This window comes from Colias croceus, chromosome 3 (assembly GCF_905220415.1).
Source record: "Colias croceus chromosome 3, ilColCroc2.1".
In the NCBI taxonomy this organism is placed as follows: domain Eukaryota; kingdom Metazoa; phylum Arthropoda; class Insecta; order Lepidoptera; family Pieridae; genus Colias; species Colias croceus.
The window spans coordinates 6194476-6217560 of record NC_059539.1 but is presented as its reverse complement, the minus strand read 5'-3'; the positions used below and the strand labels follow the sequence as shown (position 1 = coordinate 6217560).

The following is a 23085-nucleotide window of genomic DNA, read 5'->3' as shown; positions in this document are numbered from 1 at the left end:
AAAAATATCATAAAAATACTGTGCCTCAATAAGTGATTGTCCTAAATTTCATTTGAGATCAAATTTAACAATCCAGATAATCATTTTATTTTCTACTTTTTGAACATAAAAAAATGTACAAATGAAACAGTCAACAGTCATTCATATAATTTCATAAAGAATGACTTGAGCATTTGTAGTTCAAAATAATAAGGTTATCTTATAGTAATTAATTAAAACTAGAAAAATCCCACATTATTGTTATTATGGAGGTTAAAAACAATAAAACATTTTTTATTACTTTATAATGCATCTTGGCATTATACAACCAATGCATAATGCATATCAACAAATATGAATTTGTCTTAAAATCAGTGTATATTTATTATAAAGTTACTGTTTCCTATTATTTTATAACATTTATACAATTTTACACATAATACAGGTACCTTTATTACAATAATAAAAGTTAAAACTACACAATCTCCATCCATCATTGGGATATAAAAATGCATAATTTATTAAACTTGAGTTTGAATCGTGCTTCACATAACTGTGTGTGTAACTGAGTGAATTAGGTAAGTAATTTAGTCTTCAAGTTAATAATTGTCATCATACGATTAATCACGCCTAGTAGTGAACGTGGAAAGAAATGAGCAAAAAAATATGTCAAGGCCTTTGGCTAGAAAGGGCGTTTCTGTAGAGGCTGTCGAGAAATATTATCAAGAAACGGAAGATTTCAAAATCTAGGACCAATTAACATCACACTTATACATTCACAAAAAATCGCAAAAGTATGGGAGGCATATAATTCTTCTGCAAATGAATGCAAACAGTCATACATTGTATGCAAGAGGTTAAGGCTTAATCTGATTATTATAATTAAACACCAACACTAAAACGATGGACATCGAAACGACCAGCCCAGGGTTTTATTTTAAATTGATTCTTGTTACGTTCTATTATTGGCTGGCGCGATTTATCGTAAAGAATACATAAATAAACTGACGTAGAAGCGGTATATATGCGAACAAGCTAGCAGTTAAAGCCGTTCCGCGTTAGACAAAGATAGAATATACATTTATACCATTAGCCGAAAAGAGTTAGCAACGTGACAGACTAAACACAACGAAGCGAAATTAGCTGACTTCAAACGGAACGTGTGTTTACGCGTATGCCGCTTCTACCTCTTTGTATTCTTAGTAGTAGCCGTAGTAAATTCATTATTGGAATTCCTAAATATTGATGTGATTATGTGAAGCCTGTTGAAATAAAAATAATCATTATAAATTTATATTTGTTTTGGGAACTTTTTCCCAATGATGTTATTAAGACTTTTAAATAAAAAATTAAAAATGCAGTTGACATATAATGCAGATGCATATTAAATAAATCTAATTCAAACATTTGGACTTGGATAACATAACAAATATAATTTTTATTGCTTTTATGACTGGTTATTATTATTTATAAGACAAATAAATATTTTTTATCAAAATGATAAATTCCACACCTATATTATGTTAAAGTACAATATGAAATTTAACTGTAATATAATTCTGCACTTAAAAGTGCATTTTGATTCAAAATTATATATTGTTGAACTAAATCCCAGACCAAATATAACAACAGTACTTTGTTAAACATCAACGTCACTACTGTCTTCACTGTATTCATTAGCATCAGCTTCCTGATCATCATCAACATCTGCTTCACCTAACGTTTCATCATCCACGCCTTCTTCTAAATATTCCTCATCGAGAATATCTGAAAGGTTATTGCTGAGCCCTCTTGCCATTTCTGAAATGCAAAGAAAATATTGAATTTAATGTTTTGCTATTTGATGGAGATTAGGCTTCCTATAATAATTATGCTGTTTTACTACACTACACTATACTTGTGATAACAACAGAGCAACATTTGCAAAAAATTTATTGTGGATGCACCACATTTTTTGGGACACCCTTAACATGAGTATCAACTGAAAGGCTGAATTAGTAAAATGGGGTTATACAATGAGAGATAATATTAGAAGTGAACCATTAAGTTCTTGTTTGTGCATGGTTTGTGCTAACTAATCTTGATAGGATATTTTAAATCAGTAGTAAATATAAGACAAAAATTTTTAGCATGAGCAATAGTGACCGCAAGTTCATTTATTTGAGTAATGGACACTTAATTCATACTAATATTATAAAATGTAACTCTGTCTGTCTGTTTGTTACTCAATCACGCCTAAACTACTGAGCCAATTTTCATGAAATTCGGTATGGAGATATTTTGATACCAGAGAAAGGACATAGGCTACTTTTTATCCCGGGAAAATAACGCAATCCGGGAAAACCCACAGGAACAGGAACTATGCGGGTTTTTCTTTGACTGCGCGGGCGAAGCCGCGGGCAGAAACCTAGTACCTACATATTTTTAAACGATCTTGGCATGAAATAAATTTTATATTAAAACTAGCTTTTCACCCGCGGCATCGCCCGCGCATTCAAAGAAAAACCAGTTCCCGTTCCCGTGGGATTTCCGGGATAAAACCTATCCTATGTCCTTTCTCGGGTATCAAAATATCTCTAAATCAAATTTCATGCAAATTGGTTCAGTAAGTAAGGCGTGATTGAGTAACAGACAGACAGACAGAGTTACTTATATTAGTATGGAATTTTATATTAAAATGATAACAAAAATCTACTTACGTTCAACATAACATTCTAACGATTTGGGAACCATACTTTTCGCTTTTTCAATATCTTCTTCTGAACATTCTCCTTTATCTAAACCTGAAAAAAATAAATAGTAACAATTTTAACATTCATTTAGGCAATGGGCAAACTGCACCGCATTATGCAGTGTAGCGCGATGATGCGTGATCTTATGTATATGTTAACGGAAATTTATGTAATCCGTCATTGTATAAAATTCCTAGGAAATGTATGTAATTCCTAAAATCGCTCGGAAATGTGTGAAATAAATTATTTTATACACATTGCCTAGGAAATCTATACATTTCCTAAATAGCAATCGGAAATGTAAAATATCTAAGGTATTGGAAGGTACGCGGGACGAGGGGGGGAGAGCCGAAAATTCGTAATCAGAAATTTTTGGTTTGGATAAGGGGGTTAGGTTAGGTTAGGTTTGTGTTTTCAAAAACTACAGAAAAATAGGTGGGGCTCCGTCGGCTCGCGACCGTCTTTTTGTAAAATTATGGAAAAAGACGAATTTCGGCATATTACAAAATGCCGGCCGTTTGTAATACGGCGGATTATACAATCCGACTGGGACGTGTACACGGGGACAGCGGGACGAGGGGACTGATTACTTACCAAATGAAAATTTGATTTGATTGAATATAAGTTGATTTAAGAAATGTTAATTACTTAATTAGTAAGATAATATGATATACATATATTATTATTATTTTACGGTAAGACTGTTACCCGATACAGTGTTTTATTACAGAAATCATTTTCTTTATACATTTCCTAGGATATCTATGCATTAAATAGTTTATTAAACAATATCTTATACATTTCCTAAATGGTATCGGAATTGTACACATTTCCTAGGATTTGTATACAATTCCTTGATTTCATACATTTCCGGTAACATAATACATATATAGCTATATTATATGCAAGAATTTCTATTTGTATAAATACGCATACACGCGTGTTTCTGCAGATGATAATAATTAATAGATAAAAAAATGGAAACATATTTGAGTATACATATAAATATTTTATACTAGCGGTCCGCCCCGGCTTCGCCCGTGGTACATACACCACTATTTTTTAATCAGTTCATAAAATTTTACAGGGTGTTAAGTACCTTTAACCAATCATATTTGTGTAAGAAATAATTAAAAACACTAACAAACAGAAATGTCCCAAAATTGTCCACATAAATATGTAAAAATTGTTAAACCTATTCTTAGTCATTGACCCACACTAGGTATTGTGTTGTAATTTTCTAGCGTACGATTTCGAATAGGTCCGCTGGACAGCTCCATTGATAAATTCCGGCAAACTCGCGTCGAAGCTCGCCATCCTTCACCCCGCCACCCCCTTTCCCTCTGTGGCCTGCGCCCGCATCGCAGTTCGCAGTTCGCAGTTCGCACCCCAACGCCGAACGCGTTGCGACAACGGACAAACAGTGCCGAATTGTTAGCGGAAGTGAAAACTTGCTTTTTTTCGTCGCGTTTGTTTACGTTTTTCCCGGTACAATATCATATCAATTCATATCACGGGATTATGTACTTATGCTTCGTGCGTTCTTTTTGAGTGGAGAAAATGCGAGTGCAGCAGTACGTATGTACAGATAATAGTACCCGAGTCCCGAACGCTCGATCGCCAAATGTACGAACCGTCGTGGTAAATGCTTACCAGCAGGCGTTGTCACAAAATGCTAACGTGTAATGTACTAGCGTATTTTGAAGAGGATCCTCGACGTAGTACGAATGTCGAATAACGCTGCGGTTCATGAATTTCTCACAGCGGAGTTTGGAAGTCAGTGGATCGGTCGAGGCGGGCCTGCTGCTTGGCCTCCTCGCTCACCTGATCTCACACCCTTGGACCTCTTTTTGTGGAGTGAAATTAAGTGAACAAAAGTGATCCGGTTAGTGTCGAACAATAATTAAAACAGCGCATATTGGATGAAGTGAAAAGACAAAAAAACATACCTACTTACTTCTCTCGTTAAAAAACAATTTAATAAAACGTGCACGTCTGTGTATTGATAATGGTGGTGGACATTTTGAAGGACAATTTTATTATTGAAATACTTGTAAGGTTAGTTAAGATAATTGTAAATACCAGCTGATTCTAACTTCACACGCCAAAATCGTTTTTTCTTTCAATACAGAGTAGGTATTGTAAAAAACAGCTGGTTCTAACTTCTTAAACACGCCAAAATCGTTTTTTCTTTCAATACAGATTAGGTATTGTAAAAAACAGCTGATTCTAACTTCTTAATTTATACGTCAAAATTCGATTTTGATATTGTTTGTTTTGTAATTGCATACCTACGTACCTATTTAATTTATTGTAAAAAAGTAATTATTCCGGTCCTAAGCCCGGATGAAGTATGAAGGGGAGATTTGAATTTAGGAAATTAAAATAAATAAAGTTAGTAACTACATCTCTTGTTTCATTTTATTGCCCAAGGTTAGGTAATACTATCAATGAATAAGTGAATGAACTCTGCAATGTGTCTATGATTTTAGTGAGACTTTCTTAAATAAACAAATGATTTTATCTTTGCTATCTATCGATATTATGTAATTCTAACATCATGATCACGATAATAAAGTATTCGCTAACAAGTCCTTAAAGTTTTTGTACTGATTTAAAAATAGTGGTGTATTTACGTTTTCTCTACATAAGAACCATCCTCGTTCTTCAAGGAATATAATAAAAAAAGAATTATCGAAATCGGTTCAGCCGTTCTCAAGTTATGCGCTTACCAACACATTTTAGGATTCATTTTTATATTATAGACTAGCAGTCCGCCCCGGCTTCGCCCGTGGTACATATTTACGTTTTCTCTACATAAGAACCATCCTCGTACTTCAAGGAATATAATAAAAAAATAATTATCGAAATCGGTTCAGCCTTTCTCGAGTTATGCGCTTACCAACACATTTTGTGATTCATTTTTATATATAAGAAGATAATATAACACATACCAAATAAAAGACCCATCCTTTTTAATATGTCTATGTCGTCATGTATCTGGAACCTCTTATTAAAATTAAACATATACTCTGTCCTGGAAGTAGAAAAAAATCCATTAATCCAATAGAAAAAGGTGAATAAGCTTATCCTACATGCTAGTATGTAGTTATATGATACATATTATGCAAAATGCTGCATTGCGATTGAGAAATAGCTATGTTTAGAAATTAATGAATAAAGAGTATTTCATATATTATGAGAAAATCTTATTAAAGATTAAATATCCTAAGAATAAAAAATTGAATTTTATTTTCGATATATCAAAATAACTTACATATTTTTATTTAAGTATGTAAATCAGGTATTTAATTGTTACAGTTTAAATAAAAAAATCAATCTGTCCAATGCTTGTTCCTGTTACTAAATAAATTTAATTAAAAAGTATACTTACTTATCATTAGAGATACTACAATCAATAAGTGCTTTATCACTTGTATTTACAACAATAAATGGTAAATGTATTGCTGATGATGCTGACGGTTTTATGCCTTTATTTTCTGCTTCTTTATTCCTTTCTATTAAACCTTTAAATGATATATGCTGAAAAATACAAAAGCCTGCATAAATATATACACCATAATAATTCAACATCATTTAATAAGTAATCAGAGGGCTTGATACAGTTATAAGTATTTTTTTTCCCTAAGCAGAAATGATTATTACTTGCATGTGTTTTGCACGCCTCATAAGCGAAGCGTTGAGGTGGGTACTACTGTCACTTCGCGCAAAACATCTGATTTTTCAAACTTAAAATGTCTTTATGTATCATACATTGCATTTGTAAGATAATACATACACACACATATTTTTTTCTATCTGTTAATGATAAATTATGTGGATTTTTTATGATGAAAGACTTGTTCTTGAGTTAATTATGATCTATACTTTACGAAATAGAAACGGGTTTCTCAGAGAGAAACGAATTACGGCATAATTATATAGCTTGACAATGTGACTTCAGTAAATATTATTATAAGAATTAATTTTATTTGTTCTGTTTACTTTCAATATTTTCTATACCATTCCAAATACAAGTCTTATGCTATTTGTTAAAAATTTATACATTTGTATTCAAATATTAATTTAGAACAAATGCACTTTCTCTCAAGAAATTTCTTGAAAACTCAAACAGCTTATAATAAAACTGTTATCTTACCTGTAATATAAGTTCCTGTAACTGTTGTGTTTTCTTTTGAATTTGTTCCAATTTTGTTTGCTTTTCCTTTTCAAGAGCTGTACATTCTTGTAACGAATTAGTTGGTAGACCCAGCCACCTTATTTCTTTTTTGTCTTTTGAAATTATATTCATTGCCATTAAAACATTTAACGCATCATAAACTCTTCGTCGAATATTCTTTTGGTCATATTGCTGAAATGTTAAGTTTCTCTGTATTACATTAGACCACAACATTTTCCCACAGGGAGCTTTTAGTGTAGGTTAATGTTGCTTGTTATATTATGGCAATGTTGATTTATAATGCGCGCAAGCGCGCGTAAAAGGGCGTGCGCTCACGCGGTAGTACTCGCTAAGTTAGGGTGATACTATACGAGCGGTTTTCCCGCCGCGGGAATCCGCTTCTGAACCGCACTAGTCACAATTTAATATGAAAGTTGTATGCTGCATACTACACTGCGCGGTTTCCCGTCGCGGTTCACAGGCGGGACAAATTCGACCGCCGCATGCAGCGTCAAACCGCCGCTGATAACCGGCGCTTTAAACTACACGGGCGGTTTCCCGCTACGTTACATCATCCGGCGCGGGACCTTGGCGCTCGCTCGTGATGTTCAAATGAACAGAAAACAGCGATAAACCGCGTCCCGTGTAGTTTAATGGTCTGCGGCAGCTTTGGCGAGCGGATTCCCGCGGCGGGAAAACCGCTCGTATAGTATCACCCTTACGACTAAGCGTAGACTAGTGTTTAGAAATTAAAGATTTTTAAAGGATTTTAGACGCGATTTATTCAGTATATTATTTTCCCGACATTTCGCACACTTTGCAGCGAGCGTGGTCACAGGGAGACTAACGCTCCATGCTCGCTGAAAAATCTTTAATTTCTAAATATTATTTACTTTAGTGTTTTTAGTTTTAAAATAGAACTTTTTGTCACCGACCGCTGTGTAACGAAAATAAATAATCGTCTAGTTACATATAATTATTATTTACGGCCCAAATCTTTAAAGGAAATGAGTGGTATTTTTTAACGATTTCGTTATTGGACAAAATCGATCTGATTTGATCAAAACCTTCATCCCATGTGCCTACAGTAACAAGATTGCGTTCAAATCTCGTTTGAAGTGCTTAGTGCTTACTGCTTATACGCGTCTTTTGCGCGTCATCGTCAAATGTTACGGACGTTTCTATCACCAGACATAAAAATCATAAAAGACTAACGAAGAAACGTTACCTTTAATTAGTAAGAAAATTTAGTCTAAATTAGGTCATCTAATCCTATCCTTTTAATCCTACTATCCTACTTCCTACTAATATTATAAATGCGAAAGTTTGGGAGGATGGATGTATGTGTATGTATGCATTTTTTGTTACTCTTTCACGCAAATAATACTGAACCTATGACAATAAAATTTAGCACTATACTCTCACTCTGTATGTATAGAGGGTAACTTTGATTAATATATGGGATAGGTTTTATCCCGGAAATCCCGCGGGAACGGGAACTATGCCTAGTTTTTCTTTGAAAACGCGGGCGAAGCCGCGGGCGGAAAGCTAGTGCGTATATATACGGTAGGTTAGTCTAATGCGAGTCACGATTATTAAAAATTTATTGAAATTATATTTTCCTTGTTATTAAAATATACATACAACTTTTCATAGTATGTAAAGGCAAGGTAGAAGTAACCCAAGTTACTACTTATTTGATAAGGCCTTTCTTTACTTTAACTGTTTTATAAAGTTGCAGCTACATCTATTGTATTACAATCTCATCTAGAGTAAAATACACCAATTAATAATGCAAATGTAGTGGTGGCATTTGTTTATAAGGGTGTGTGTTATATAAGGGTGTCACAGAAAGACTGTCAAGTGGTCATACAGAGATTGAGCATCCTTAGCATCACCCCCACGTATGTGATGTGATTATTTGTAGTTTAGAAGTGATGATGTTATTTTAATTTTAGCATATTTAAGAGTAGTAAGGCAATACAAAGCATATTGAAGACATTAATAATTGAGGACCTTGATTTTAACTTCTAAGATAATTTACATGGCAACCTATAATTTACACTTGCATTGTAAAAAACGCAATTTCAGTCACAAAACTTTTTCTAACTGCCTGCCTTTAAAACTGCCTGGTTTCAATAGCTATTTAGTCTGTAAATTTTATCCAGATACCACTGTAACCTCACTAAATTTCGCTTTAAAATGAACAGAGTGTAATTTTTCAATAGTTTTGTCTATAACTAAATGTTTAAATGACTGTAGTTTAAATTATTTCAACTATTTTTTCGGCGAAATATAGCATATGAATGCTTACTGTCGTTCGTTTGGTGAGAAACGGAGCTGTAGGTCCATATCCATTTTCTTACCCTTTTCAGTCATTGCTTTATTCATTGTATCAATCCTTCCTTTATCGTCTCCCCCTCTAACGTCGTCGTCGTTGTAGAGGGGTAAGGCCTGCATACAATCTTATAATGATACAATAGGTTTAAATAAAATATAACTCACTTGGCTATCGGATGATCCATGTATTCCAGTTGCGAATTCAAGGACAAGTTCATCAGCAACTTCATTGTATGAAGTAAAACCCTTATTTCTGACTTTTTCACAAACCTTCATTGAAAAATGCCTTAATCCTTTTCCAACTTTGTCTGCATGCTTACGCCTTTTAGTTGTGCTATAATTGTCAGAAGGATTTTAATTTTAATAATTAACTTAAACAATGATTGTCAAAAGCTGTATTTAATATACCAGTAAATATAACCACCACTGAAATTTCAACAAATTTAGTTCCAATACAAGTTGTCAAAATCAATCTATGGTAAAGTATCATCAAAATAAATAGAGACAGACAGACAGGAGTCTCAATAATAAGGTTTAGAACAGTAATAGGGTTTTGTATGGGACCCTAAAAACATGTTTTAATAAGATGAACTCATGATACAATTGTATTGGGTTTGATTCTTGATAAGTGTACAAAGCCTGAATTAAATCTGTCCATTTAACTATACATTTAGTCAAAACTATTACATACAAACATACATGGAGCATAAAAGTATGTTAAAAAAAATTATTTATCATTTTTAAATTTACAGCCATTTTTTTAATATTGTACAGAAATATTATGGTTCCTGTTTTATTATGTAGAGTACCTATATTATGTTTAAGCAAGTGTGTGAAATTAATTGATTAATTTTTATCACAATTCTACCAAGTCATTGAATAATATCTATGGAAAATTAATTAGTCTTCAATTGAATCAGCAATATCATAGAAAAAACTAAATGTTTGCTAATTCAAGAGAAACAAAACATAGGATTGTTTAAGTTAGGTTATCTAAAGAACTATTAGATCAGTAAATGAAATTCTTTACCCTTTTTAGTTACATTCATCAATTGTAACAATATAATATAACAAGTGTGTATTTTAGTATGAAATGCTTTTAAATTGAGAACCACAAGCCATTGATATGAATCAAACAGTATTCCACAAGTTAATTAACATACAAATTTTCTTAGTTAATATGGGACTTCTCAGCTGGTTCAAGATGGACTTTGTCTTAGTAGCTTTGTATGTAGTCATAACAAGTCATCAGAAAAAGGATTTGTATGTCATGTTCACCTTGTGAAACATGCATCTAAATTAAAAGTTATAGATGTCATACAACAAACTTTACATATTATAATACTTACTATTCTGTTGGGGCATCATTATCTGAATCATGTCTTCTCCGAGATGCATGAGACATACTTAAAGCTTCACTTTGTTTGCTATCTGTTGTTAATTCACCTTTACGTACAATTGGAACTAATTTAGGTACAAATTCTAAGTTTACTTCAGTAAAAGGATTTTGTACTTTTATCTGAAAATTTCACATGAATTAGTTAATTGATAATTGTAATTATTCATTCCCTTAATAACACCTCAGTTCAATAAAAATCTGTGTTTAAATTACACACCAATGATTTATTCAATTTTGTTTCAGGCTCAACACATGTAGCAACTTCTTGTGGTGTAGAAAAAGTAAGAGATTCTTCTAATTGCTCTGAAAGAAATAAACTCATAAAATTTATATAGACTTTGCTTGCACTTCACATATTGAATAATCTAACATACCTGATGTACATTTAATGCCAGTCAGTTTAATAGGTTGATATGCTTGAGGCTGGAAAAGATAGGGCTAAATTTACAGCATTGTAAAAATAACATTTATACTTGTACATACACAATCAATCAAAATTACATTAGAATATTTAATTATATTCTATAAATAAATAAAAAAAAACAAAGGTAACAATGGATACCCTAATGAATCATATGGAATTCCTACCTAAAGCTAAAGCTGCACTATTAAAGCTCAACACAAAACAAATAGGTAATGAAAAAAATTTTGTGGACCATAAAAGTTAAATACAGAGTAGATTATTTCATCTAAATTTCTCATTGTTTACCTACTGATTGAGAATTTCTATATAAGATCAGGAACTTGCCTTAATGTTTCCTTCTACTGGTTGAGCTAACTTGTAAATTTTCACAGGGGTTTGTTTGATTTTTATTTCGGTAAGGGGTTGACTGTTAGGGTTTTGCACTACCTTAACCATTTGAGGCTTTCCTAAAAGTTTTAATAATTTAGTCCTATGTTGAATGTATTACTTATATTAAGTATAAGGCACAAATAATTAATCACATTACTAGGCAATTTTTTATACTGATTCCTAGATGTAAAAATACAATATTTTTTGACCTAACATTAAATACCATTGAAATAAGAAGTAGGCAAATAACATTGAGAAATTTGGCGGCACCATGTACTAACCATTAGCGTCATGTATTACAAAATTTACTATACTACTTTTCTGTGACATTTTCGCAATACTCCATGCAATAAGGTATCCATTTACGTTTATATGGTGATAATTATGTGTAAAACACTTAAATAAACTACAACAAATTAACTTGCATGGTCAAAATGGCGACAATTTGGGATATTTCGAAGGTCAGAAAATGCTGTAGGCAACGTTCTACTGCAAATAAAAAACACCTAGCCCCTAAGATTTAGCCACTCAACACAAAACAAAGTCACAATAAATGTTTAATTAGAATATTTCATGAAAAAGTTTAAACAATCACTGTGGACAACATTGATGACAAAGTGGCGCCGGTCTTAAAATTTACCAGCTGATTGGATGACGCTGTTCACGTGTACCCAAAACCAGAAAGCCCCGCCGGATTTATTTCCGGAAAAGGCGCGAAACTCACAGTGACATCTGTCGAAGAACAAAGGCATATTTCATAGATTATAAACAACGATTTATTTATTTTTTGTCCGTTTGTAGAAGGTTTGTAGCTTCCTCAAGCTTCCTCATTAATAATTTTTACAAATAATTTGGTCAAAATTTAATACGTAACACAGTACAAAAGTAACTCTAATTTATATTTAGAGACGACAACATTACATGAAATTTTTTATAAAATATTCAATATACATATTTTGTATACATTTTTTTATACGTCCATGTATACATGTATACTGATCAAAAAAATAACATCAATATTAAAATGAGTTGTATTTTATTCAGGTCCACAGTGGGTCCACAGGTCGTTAGTCGAAATGTTGCTCAATAAAAGTATATATACATAATAATATATTGTTTTAAAAATAAACTAACGCTGTCTAAAAGAAATGATTCACAAGTTTGTATGTTGTTTGTTGTCGTGTTGAATGTGAAGAAACCCATAAAACGATTACTTTATTAAATACAGAACTTCCACCTGTGACTTCCACCTATAAAAAAGCCTATTTTGTACCTACCGTTATCCATGTTACTTTTTAAACTCATGCCACCGCGGTCCGCGACCGCGCTGCCCGCCGCGCACTTGCCGCGCACTCCCGCCGAAAACATAGCCATAGAACATAGCCTATAATGTGCCTGTAGTCAGCTGATTCCTGCTGATTCAATGTCAAATTATATGACAGATGACAGTGACATAATTTTGACAATATTTCACTTCGCATCTTAGCGGCGCGGCGATGCGATTATTTACTTTTTAGATTAACCTTGAAACAAAACTTAAATCTTTATTATTATTAACTTTACATACTATGATAATTTGTTAGGAAGAAGAGAATTTTACGGAAGACATTTCAAGTTATATTTGTACCTACTTATTGCGAGTTTATACTTAATAATTGAGTAAAGTAAAAATGATTATAAAATTATTAACATTATTTTTGTTCTGGAATAATGTTTCTTCAATTAATGTTCAAGACATTAATCTTCCACCTGAACATTTCGTATATTTATTCAATTCTTTTCCTGATATTGCCAAATCTTGTTCGGAAGATGGAAATTGTCCATACAAATCATTTTTAGATAGGAAAGCTTGTTGGGGTTATGAAACAGATTGTAATCAAAAAAATTCTTATCATGTACGGCCTCGATGTCCCGGTGATCACAGAGGCTGGGTTAAATCAAAACAAGCTCAATATGAAACTTTCTATACTCAAGCTGATTTTGGTAAGGTTCTTCTTATTGCTCTATAAAATTACTATTAGTCTGTTTTATGGTTTAAGTTTCTTAATTTCTACTTTATTATTAAATAAGATAGGATTTCGTCTTGTCTATAGATTTGTGCCCAGTTGGCAAACAACTCCTTGATGATGTGGCCACACAATATTAGGCTAAAAACAAGTAAATACCTATGTTAAGTTCTTGTAATTTTTTTATTTAAGCTTCTTTATCTAGTGGGTACTTTTAAAATTATAAGTGTTTTAATTTAGAATTTATCTATTAGGTTATGTAAAGGAGCAAATAGATGAACTAATGGTAATGTGCGAAGCCTCGATTCCTGATGACAGTTCTCTGGAGTGCTCTAAATATTTAAGGTATGAAAATATGTGCCTTAGCAAGTAAAAACTGCAAGTAAAAGATTAAAAGATACTGAATAGATATTATTAAATACTCAAATGTATTTATCTTTTATAGATTTTGTAGAGGTCGGAATCTCATGCTTAACTTTACGGGCCTTGTTGGACGTGGAAACAATTTAAGATATAAAATGGATATTCTGGGACCTGGTCAGATTGGTAAGTAACATAATGCTTAAAACTTCCAAGAACCTGAATATTAAATTAATTTATAAAAATCTATATACATATGTAATTATAACTCAGCATACAATAATAAGTTAATAGTAAGTATTGTACAAAAATACTATTGCATTGTCTCCTTTAACTCGTAAAATTAAGTTCTTATTATATACAAAGGAAGGAAGTTATTAAAAATATAACATAATATGCATGTGTATGATTTTAATTATCAATTATATAGGTAGCTTATGTTTGAAAAATATGTTGCCTGTAACCACTTTTAACATTTCTTAGAGGAAATATAATCCTATCTAACAGTGAAAGTAAACTTTAAAATTTATCATCTCTTTTAATATATAATTACAGGGGGACATTGCAATTTTTATTCTGACCGATTAATGAAAGAAGCAGAACACATGAGTGCATTGCAGTCCTGGGCACCTGAGTTTGTTAATTTTATAAGAACACCAGAAAGACCATTAAAAGATAGCAAATGTGATATAGTAATTGAAAAACCAACATACATCATGAAATTAGACGCAAGTAAGTTTATGAAATTTGATTTACTGTCTGTAATTATTGTACATACAAATCTGATGACATCAATTTTTTTTCTTTAATTTCAGCTGTGAATATGTATCACCATTTCTGTGATTTCTTTAATTTGTATGCATCATTGCATGTCAATTCGACTCATCCAACAACATTTTCAAAGGACAATCACATTCTTATTTGGGAAACATTTACATATGAATCTGCCTTCAAAGATGCTTTTAAAGCTTTTACTGTTAATCCCATTTGGGACTTAAAAATGTTCAGAGGAAAAGTTGCATGTTTCAAAAATGTTGTATTTCCTCTTTTACCACGCATGATATTTGGACTTTACTATAATACACCTGTGGTAAGTTGACAACATAGCCATGTGAAACTAGTAGCTTGTTAAGCTCGTTGTCCTACTAATTCCTTCTAATATTATAAATGCGAAAGTTTGTGAGGATGTGTATGTGTGTGTTTGTTACTCTTTCACGCAAATACTACTGAACCAATTACAATGAAATTTAGCACACATATAGAGGGTAACTTGGATTAACACATAGGATATGTTTTATCATGGAAATCCCACGGGAACGGGAACTATGCGGGTTTTTCTTTGAAAACGCGAGCGAAGCCGCGGGTGGAAATCTAGTATAGTAAAAATAAAGTAGAAAGAATGATCATTATGATGTGAAAGGAAACCAGTTTATTTTCTGTTCTTAAAATTTTCTAATACATACTTTTATAACTAATGTTCTCTGTTTGTATGTCATGAATAGGTAAGGAACCGGTTTATGTAGGCACATCTTTTGTGTTCCTTGCAAATAAAAAACAGTGTTTATGTGTCTGTGAGCATTGCTACAAACCTCGTAAGGTTTTGCATCGCAAAATTGTTTTAATTAAATGTGAAATTTTGTTTTCTTAATATTGTATTAAATCATACCAATCATTAAACAACATACTATGAACAAATACACCACATATCCAAAAACAGTACAGTAGATACATTGTATGCAAATAAGATTTGGATTCTAATAATAAGTTATATCTATAATAAGTTTTTAATGATTAATAAGTGAATGTAAATGGGTGAATACATGATGTAGAGTGAATGTGCCCTGCAAAAGTAAATTATGTTCTTTTATTTATCTGATTAAATGTTTTTATGCTCCCATATTAACTACTTACTAAAAAGAAAATTGCAACATTATACATATATTTTTCTAATATTTTCAGATATATGGATGTGAAAGAAGTGGTTTATTTCACGCATTTTCCAAGCATATTTTACATTCTCTTAAGATACCACTGCATATTCGTAAAAATGACAAAGTAAGGATTACATTATTATCGAGAGGCACTACTTATCGAAAGATAATGAATGAAGAGAAAATAGTGAAGGAATTGCTTAAGAATAAAGAATACCATGTGGAGCGAGTTGTCTATGACAGAACAATACCTTTCTCACAACAATTGGAAATGACTCACAACACTGATGTGTTCATTGGAATGCATGGAGCTGGATTGACACATTTATTGTTCCTGCCCGATTGGGCAGCAGTGTTTGAAGTGTAAGTATGACTTACACTCGCTTACTTGCTCCGCTCCTGTTAATTTTAGAGTGATGATATATAGCCTATAACCTTCCTCGATAAATGGGCTATCTAACACCGCAAGAATTTTTCAAATCGGACCAGTAGTTCCTGAGATTAGCGCGTTCGAACAAACAAACACACAATCTCTTCAGCTTTATAATATTAGTATAGATTAATTCATGATTCAAACGGAATGTGTGCTTAAATGAATTTCATTTATTTTAGTGTTGGATGATATTGGTTTTATCCACTTATATAGTTATTTATTTGTATTGCATTTTGAGTTTCTTTATAAAGTAATTTTAGCACTCTTTTCGTGCCAAATTTCCTGTAGATTTGGTAACAGATACTGTTTTAAAATCAAATAAATCCATACATTCATCCTCATAAACCTTAATGAAGAAGGACTACAACACTTCTTATAAAATTGTAAACTAAAAAACGAGTCACACTTAAGAATGTACAGATGAATTCAAGGCTTAGGTTTTGAAGGAATGTGTATTTACGTTAGTATAAAAATAGGATTGATGTGCCTGGAAAAAGAGACCTAATGTAATCGACGTACATAAGTATGTTTATTTAAATTAAAAATATCATCGCAAATTTTCAGGTACAATTGTGAGGATCCTAACTGCTATTCAGATTTGGCTAGACTTCGCGGTCTGAAATATGTCACATGGGAAAATAAAACAAAACTTATTCAGGAGGATGAAGTGAGTTAAAAACATAAACTGTGTATTACTATACCTTAGGAAGTCATTTGCTTGCCTTTTCGATTTATAGATTAATCAGAAAATATTTTATTTTTACCCTCCTTATTCTAATGTAAAATATTTGTTATAAAGCTTTATGAAATCAAGAGATAGAGCAGGTTTTTTTTATATTTATTAAATGAATCAAAAATCAGAATAGTCATTATAGTGGTCCGGGAGCCAGAAGCAGATTTTATGACCAAGTTCCTCTCAAGCGGTTATTAGTAAAATGCATCAAAGTATAGTATTATGAAGCCTCGTGAACGTCAGCTGGAGCTCGGTTGGGGGGATGAGCGGTTGTAGCCTCCCACGCACGTAAGAAAAAAAAGTATATTCATTCATTTCCTCTCAGCTAAAAATTTGTCAAATTGTAGCTAACCCAATATCTCAACGAAAAATAATAATCAGCTGGTTACAGCATGGTGTATTATACGTCAGCTGGTGTCTCGAATATAATGAGACATTAACAAAATCATTGAGATACGTGGAATTCCATCAACATAAGTCCCCGTAAAAGATAAGTAATAACTTTATTAATTATATATTATACTATTATTTTTTTAATAATTATAGTTAACTAATGTTTTTAGCAGGTTATTTCATATTTGTTACACTTTTAGGTAGTTATGTGAATTTGATGACATGTTTACCGATGTGGCTGAATGTACGTAGTACCCCGATCATGCGCACAACTAACCACCTCCAAGTACCTTATTACTGTCTATATTATGCTAGCGTGTGTTGCTTGAATTTTTAAAAATAACGATAATAATTAAAGATACGTCATTTCATCTCAGATGAAAATTTGTGAGCTGATTGTTAATATACTGATGCGATAAATAAAAAAAATCAGCTAGCAATAATTCGAGGAAAACCTAGTCAGTTGATGCATATAAATTGGCAATAGATGCTTCTGTCTAACTCCTATGTAATAACTTTCAAAGTATCAGCTGACGGTTTTTCCACCAAGATACAGCCAGCTGACCTATATATATATCCACAGTTACATATAAGCTATCATCAGGTAAATTTTTGTTTGAGAGGAAATCACGGAAAATAATTTTAGTTTTTTCATGTTCGAGACACCAGCTGACGTATAATACACCATGTTATAACCAGCTGATTATTTTTTTTCGTTGAGATATTGGGTTAGCTACAATTTGACAAATTTTTAGCTGAGAGGAAATGAATGAATGAATTTTTTTTTCCTACGTGCGTGGGAGGCTACTACCGCTCACCCCCCCAACCAAGCGCCAGCTGACGTTCACGAGGCTTTATAATACTATACTCTGATGCGTCTGACGAATTATCTCTTGAGAGGAAATAATTAACCAAATTTGCACCTGGCTCCCTAACCATAGCTTTTAAATCACGATATGTTATAAAACAAACCCCCTTGATGCGTCTGTCTGTCTGTTCGCGATAATCTCAAAACGACTTCATCGAGTTTTACTGTGTTGTCATCGATCGATAGTGTGGTTCTCGAGGAAGGTTTTAGTACAAAATTTTATTAAATTTTAGATGGGTGTAAAAGGTAATTTGCTCATATTAAGCGATATTTCAAAAAATAGCTGATGTTTTTCCATATTACTTATATGTTTTAAAAGTTTCATAAATTGACCTTTAAACTTGTTATCATATTTTATATTTTACTACTGTTATTTTTAGGGACATGGCCCAGGTGGTACGTCGCATGCAAAATTCACAAATTACTCTTTTGATGTTGAAGAATTTTTGAGATTGGTGAAAATATGCGCCGCATACGTACAACAAAGACAGGACTTCCAAAATTTTGTGAAGGCATCTCTTGAATCTCGACGTATGAATGACGAGTTATAAATTGTGTTCTAGAGTAAGATTTAAACTCAAAATTTGTGATACTAACTTGAAATTATTTTTTTATAGTACAATTTTGATGTACAATTAATTTTTAATGGTTGCTTAGTCATGTAAATTGTTTTAAGTTACTTAATTTCAAGTCTTAATCTTAAACAAAATAAAATTAAAAAGTCGTCTCAAAGATCAAGAAATGAAAATACATTCCGAAAAGATAGTTTAGGTAACTTTATCATTCAATATTCTACGAAATTTTACTTATTCCACAATTCTAGAATCATCTATCAGTCATGAAAGCTTGTTAGATTTAATATATAAATAGTAGCAGACTGTTATTTTTTCCCCTTCTAAATTCTTCATCCGAATACATTCTAAATATTTCTTCTTTGTATAGAAAATCAAGTATTTCTTTGCTGCATTTTCTCACTGGTTTATTTAAACCTTTGAATGTGCTGGGTTTCTTTCTGCTTTTTCTTTATAAAAAACAGTTTTGTTCGTTTTTGCCGATTACGAAACACAATCTTGCTTTGCATTTGATGCAAAAGACAAAAGGCAACTGTTTTTTTGGCAGTACCTAGTCTACAACAACCTTCATCCATAGCCTCTTATAACTTAGAATTAAAAGAAATGAGTAAGAAAGTATTTCATGCTAATTTCGAGTTGCTAATTTACATGCTAATTTCTGTGAACTTTGGTTATCACTAAACAAATTAACAGGTGTATTAACAATTTCACCTCCACTTATCTCAATAATTAAATTTCTTAAATATACAGCCTCTTTACATGCCTCAGAGAGCGCCATATATTCCGCCTCTGTGCTTGATAATGCAACAGTTTTTTTGCTTTCTACATTCATAGGATATTACACTTCCAGACATTTTAAAAATAAACCCTGTATAGGACTTCCTATCTATAGAACAAGATGCCCAGTCTGCATCTACAAAGCCAATCAGTGAACTTTCTCCCTTTACAAATTTCAATCCATAGTCTTTAGTTTTACTTAAATATTTTAGAACTCTTTTTAAATGTTTCCAATGAGTCTCTTCATAGCAGTTATTATATTGACTGAGGAAACTCACTGCATATGCTATATCAGGTCTAGATAAAACACATAAATACATTAGCGCACCTAGTAATTGCTGATATGGGTATGTTTGACAAATAGATTTAGATATATTTAATTTTAAATTCTTTTCCATTGGAGTGTCTGAACTTTTACATTTATCCATTTTAAATCTTTTTAAAATTACACAAAATCCTTCTGATCTATAGCAATAGAAGCGTCCTTAACAGTTACATTCATACCCAACTAACGCTTCAACTGGCCTAAATTTTTTACATTAAAATTTGTTGTCAATTTACTTATTAATTTATCACATATTTCTTTACTATTATGGAACACAAAAAAATCATCTACAAATAATGCTATATAATATACTCTAACATTACTATTACAAATCATAAACAAACAAGGTTCATACTGACACTTGGTGAACCTAATTCTAACAAACAAACTTCCACTCTTTTATACTAAGCTCTGGCTGACTGTTTTAAACCGTATATCGCTCTTTTTAATTTAAGTACTTTATTTTCACAATTAGGCATATTTGAACAAGCTGGTATTTCCATATAGATACATTCATCTAATGAACCATTTAAAAAGGCAGTAGGTACATCAAGGTGTATTAAATCTAGGTTCTTATCTACACTTAAAGCTAACAAAAGTCTCAAAGTAGAATATCTGAGAACGGGTGAAAAGGTCTCTTTATAGTCCATACCTTCTTTTTGTGTAAAACCCTTCGCCACAAGTCTCGCTCTATACCTCACTTTGTTTTCACAGTCATATTTAATTTTAAAAACCCACTTGCTTCTCGATCACTAAATGATTGCAACTCCTCTTTGATTGCTTGTTGCCACTGCACACTATCTGGACCATTAATCGCATCACTCAAAGAGATCTCATCAGTTGACATTTCATTAGCACATAAGTTAGCCATACCATAGTACTCTGGCTTTTTCCTTACACGTTTCTCTGTAATTTTTATGCTACTGGAAGGTAAATTAGCAATCATTGACTCATCTGGCGAAAAAGAATTTGACTCCTGGAAACTATCCTCTGATCCTGAACTGGATCCATCTGGTATAAAAGTCTTGTCATGATTTTGTGAGTGCACATCTTCTTCATGATAACTAGACTTGTCTAACTGTTGATCCCCCACTGAATCCTGCTGTTCTTTAGTGCTCTCCTGCACTATCACCTGTGTTGTCATACAGTCATTTTCCGGTTCCATGACCACAACATCTCTTGCCACTGAAACAGTGCGTGATTCAGGATCATACAGTCTTATACCCTTTGACGTTTTCAGGGTATCAAACTAAAAATAGTTTTTTTGACTTTCTGTCCCACTTCAATCGCCTTTCTTTAGGTATGTGAGTCATAACTAAACTGCCATAAACTCGTACATGGCTGACATCTGGTTTCTTTCCAGTACATAGTTCGAACGGGGTATGATGCTGAAGACCTGCAGCTGGAGATCTATTCTTCAGATATACTGCAGTTTGGACTGCCTCTGCCCATAATATTTTATCAAATTTAGCATCAAATAAGAGACATTTGGCTTTTTCAATAATTGATCTATTATACCTCTCACAAAGCCCGTTCTGTTGAGGTGTATATGGGTTTGTCTTCTGGTGTATAATTCCAGTCTGCCTTAAGTAATTTTCCATTTGTGCTGAACAAAATTTTCCTCCATTGTCTGTTCTTAAAATCTTTATTTTTTTAGATTTTTGATTTTCTACTAAGCTCTTAAACTGCTTGAAATAAGAGAATGTCTTTTTTTTTTTTTATAATAAAAATTTATTTTTCAAGAAACAGGTACAGCATTATGTTCAGACCCTGACCTTCGAACTAGTGGTAAACTGTGTTTCGAAGGCCAGTTTCTTCCCAGTCTTTATATCTATATTATATATGTTTCTGCAAACTCACAGTTTTATGTTTAAACAGTAAAAATAGATAAAAGGAAAAACAAATATATATATACCTTTGTTTATACAAAAAAAAGGACAAACTGAAGTTAACGTTTCAATTTTAAGAAGTCATTCCCGTTATAAATATTGTGTGCTTGTATCTGTTCGCATATGTATGTATGTGTGTGTGTGTGTGTGTGTGTGTGTGTGTGTGTGTGTGTGTGTTTGCGTGTGTGTATGTGTTTTTGCAGAGCATGTGAGTAAGTTAGTACGTATGACATGTGGGTGGGTGGGTGAATACTTCCTGGTGCTTTACCATCATTAATTTTTCTGTTTCTTCGTAATCCATATCTTTTAGCCAATCTTTCACAACTCGTTTAATTTTATTATGATTTATAACCCTAACGTTGTATTTACTATTTAACAAATTATATACACACCGGCACAATTAGCGGAACAGAAAAAAAAGTGAGACTTTAGAGATAATAACGCATATATTTGACGAAAATGTAATTAGACACAAAATAACAAGTTGATTAACATCTTTTAACAACGACTTTGAAAAAGTCTTCGTTATTTTTTATTGAAAAATAAAGAAATTTGAAATAAGTGAAATTTTTAGATGATTATGAACCATCACAAAAAAATAAAAAAGTAAGCATTAAATGATTTGACAATAAAATTAAAGTAAAATTAATAACGAGTGTTTCCCTCTCTTGCTCTGATTACGGTTTCCATTCGTCTGGGCTTGCTACAGATTATGTTATCGATGATTTCTTGAGGCAACCGCTCTCACTCCTCAAGTAATGCGTTTCGAAGTTCATTCAGATTGTTGGGAGGTGGCATTCTGGATTTAACCCTTCTTTTTAGCAAGTCCCAGATATGCTTTATCGGATTCATATCGGGGGAATTTGATGGCCACTGCATCACCGGTATACCTACGTGGCTCAGATATGCCTGTACCGATTGTGCACTATGAGCACGAGCATTATCTTGCATTAGAATAAAGTCGTCACCAATAAATGGGGCAAATGGTACAACATGTTCTTCTTAAATGTCTCTGATGTATTTATCTGCTGTCATGGTCCCTCCTGTGACTATCAATAACTCCGTGCGAGCTCTCAAACATATCCCTCCCCAAACCATAATCGAGCCGCTACCATACGCCACTGTGTGTTCAAAATTAGACTATATTTGGCGTTCTATTCTGTGTCTCCATATTCGCTGTCTCCCATCGATCTGTTTTAAAAGAACTCTGCACTCATCAGTAAAGAGAACCTGCTGCCGTTCGTTCAAATCCCAGACGATGTTCTCGCGTATAGGTTTCTGTTCCGCTAATTGTGCCGGTGTGTGTATATGTCTCATCTTTACATTTAAGAAAATACACAAAAGCCATCCGACTATAGTCATCTACTAACAGAAG

At 32.6% G+C, this 23085-nt stretch overlaps 2 protein-coding genes across 5 annotated transcripts; one reads left to right on the top strand and one right to left on the bottom strand.

The window, feature by feature from the left end:
- Positions 1-558: 558 nt before the first annotated feature.
- On the bottom strand, positions 559-12057 carry LOC123706071 (transcription factor Dp-1). 4 transcript variants are annotated; one of them, XM_045655207.1, is made up of 11 exons: positions 11705-12057; positions 11379-11500; positions 11005-11053; positions 10848-10933; positions 10581-10750; positions 9397-9565; positions 6871-7083; positions 6106-6254; positions 5666-5748; positions 2679-2762; positions 559-1779 (listed from the first exon to the last, which is right to left on the bottom strand). In XM_045655207.1, exons 1-11 carry the CDS (start codon positions 11751-11753, stop codon positions 1619-1621), a joined length of 1335 nt encoding a protein of 444 aa, XP_045511163.1. In that variant the 5' UTR covers positions 11754-12057; the 3' UTR covers positions 559-1618. The 4 variants fall into 4 exon arrangements, with proteins under 4 accessions (XP_045511163.1, XP_045511164.1, XP_045511165.1 ...); XM_045655208.1 differs by having other exon boundaries at positions 6871-7068; XM_045655209.1 differs by having other exon boundaries at positions 11849-12057.
- An 857-nt stretch (positions 12058-12914) lies between these two features.
- LOC123705900 (EGF domain-specific O-linked N-acetylglucosamine transferase) lies at positions 12915-19552 on the top strand. The gene is made up of 8 exons (XM_045654987.1): positions 12915-13406; positions 13684-13774; positions 13875-13975; positions 14345-14521; positions 14605-14879; positions 15749-16083; positions 16718-16820; positions 18528-19552. Exons 1-8 carry the CDS (start codon positions 13094-13096, stop codon positions 18696-18698), a joined length of 1566 nt encoding a protein of 521 aa, XP_045510943.1. The 5' UTR covers positions 12915-13093; the 3' UTR covers positions 18699-19552.
- The last annotated feature ends 3533 nt before the right edge of the window (positions 19553-23085 follow it).

Bases quoted from the DNA above. Each gene is read 5' to 3' on its own strand.
- LOC123706071 (XM_045655207.1), bottom strand. From the start codon at position 11,753: ATGTCACAGAAAAGTAGTATAGTAAATTTTGTAATACATGACGCTAAT. The intron at 11,501-11,704 runs GTTAGTACATGG...TAAAACTTTTAG, and splicing joins TGTAATACATGACGCTAATG to GAAAGCCTCAAATGGTTAAG. The intron at 10,751-10,847 runs GTGTGTAATTTA...TGAAATTTTCAG, and splicing joins CAAAATTGAATAAATCATTG to ATAAAAGTACAAAATCCTTT.
- LOC123705900 (XM_045654987.1), top strand. From the start codon at position 13,094: ATGATTATAAAATTATTAACATTATTTTTGTTCTGGAATAATGTTTCT. The intron at 14,522-14,604 runs GTAAGTTTATGA...CTTTAATTTCAG, and splicing joins CATCATGAAATTAGACGCAA to CTGTGAATATGTATCACCAT. The intron at 16,821-18,527 runs GTGAGTTAAAAA...TGTTATTTTTAG, and splicing joins AACTTATTCAGGAGGATGAA to GGACATGGCCCAGGTGGTAC.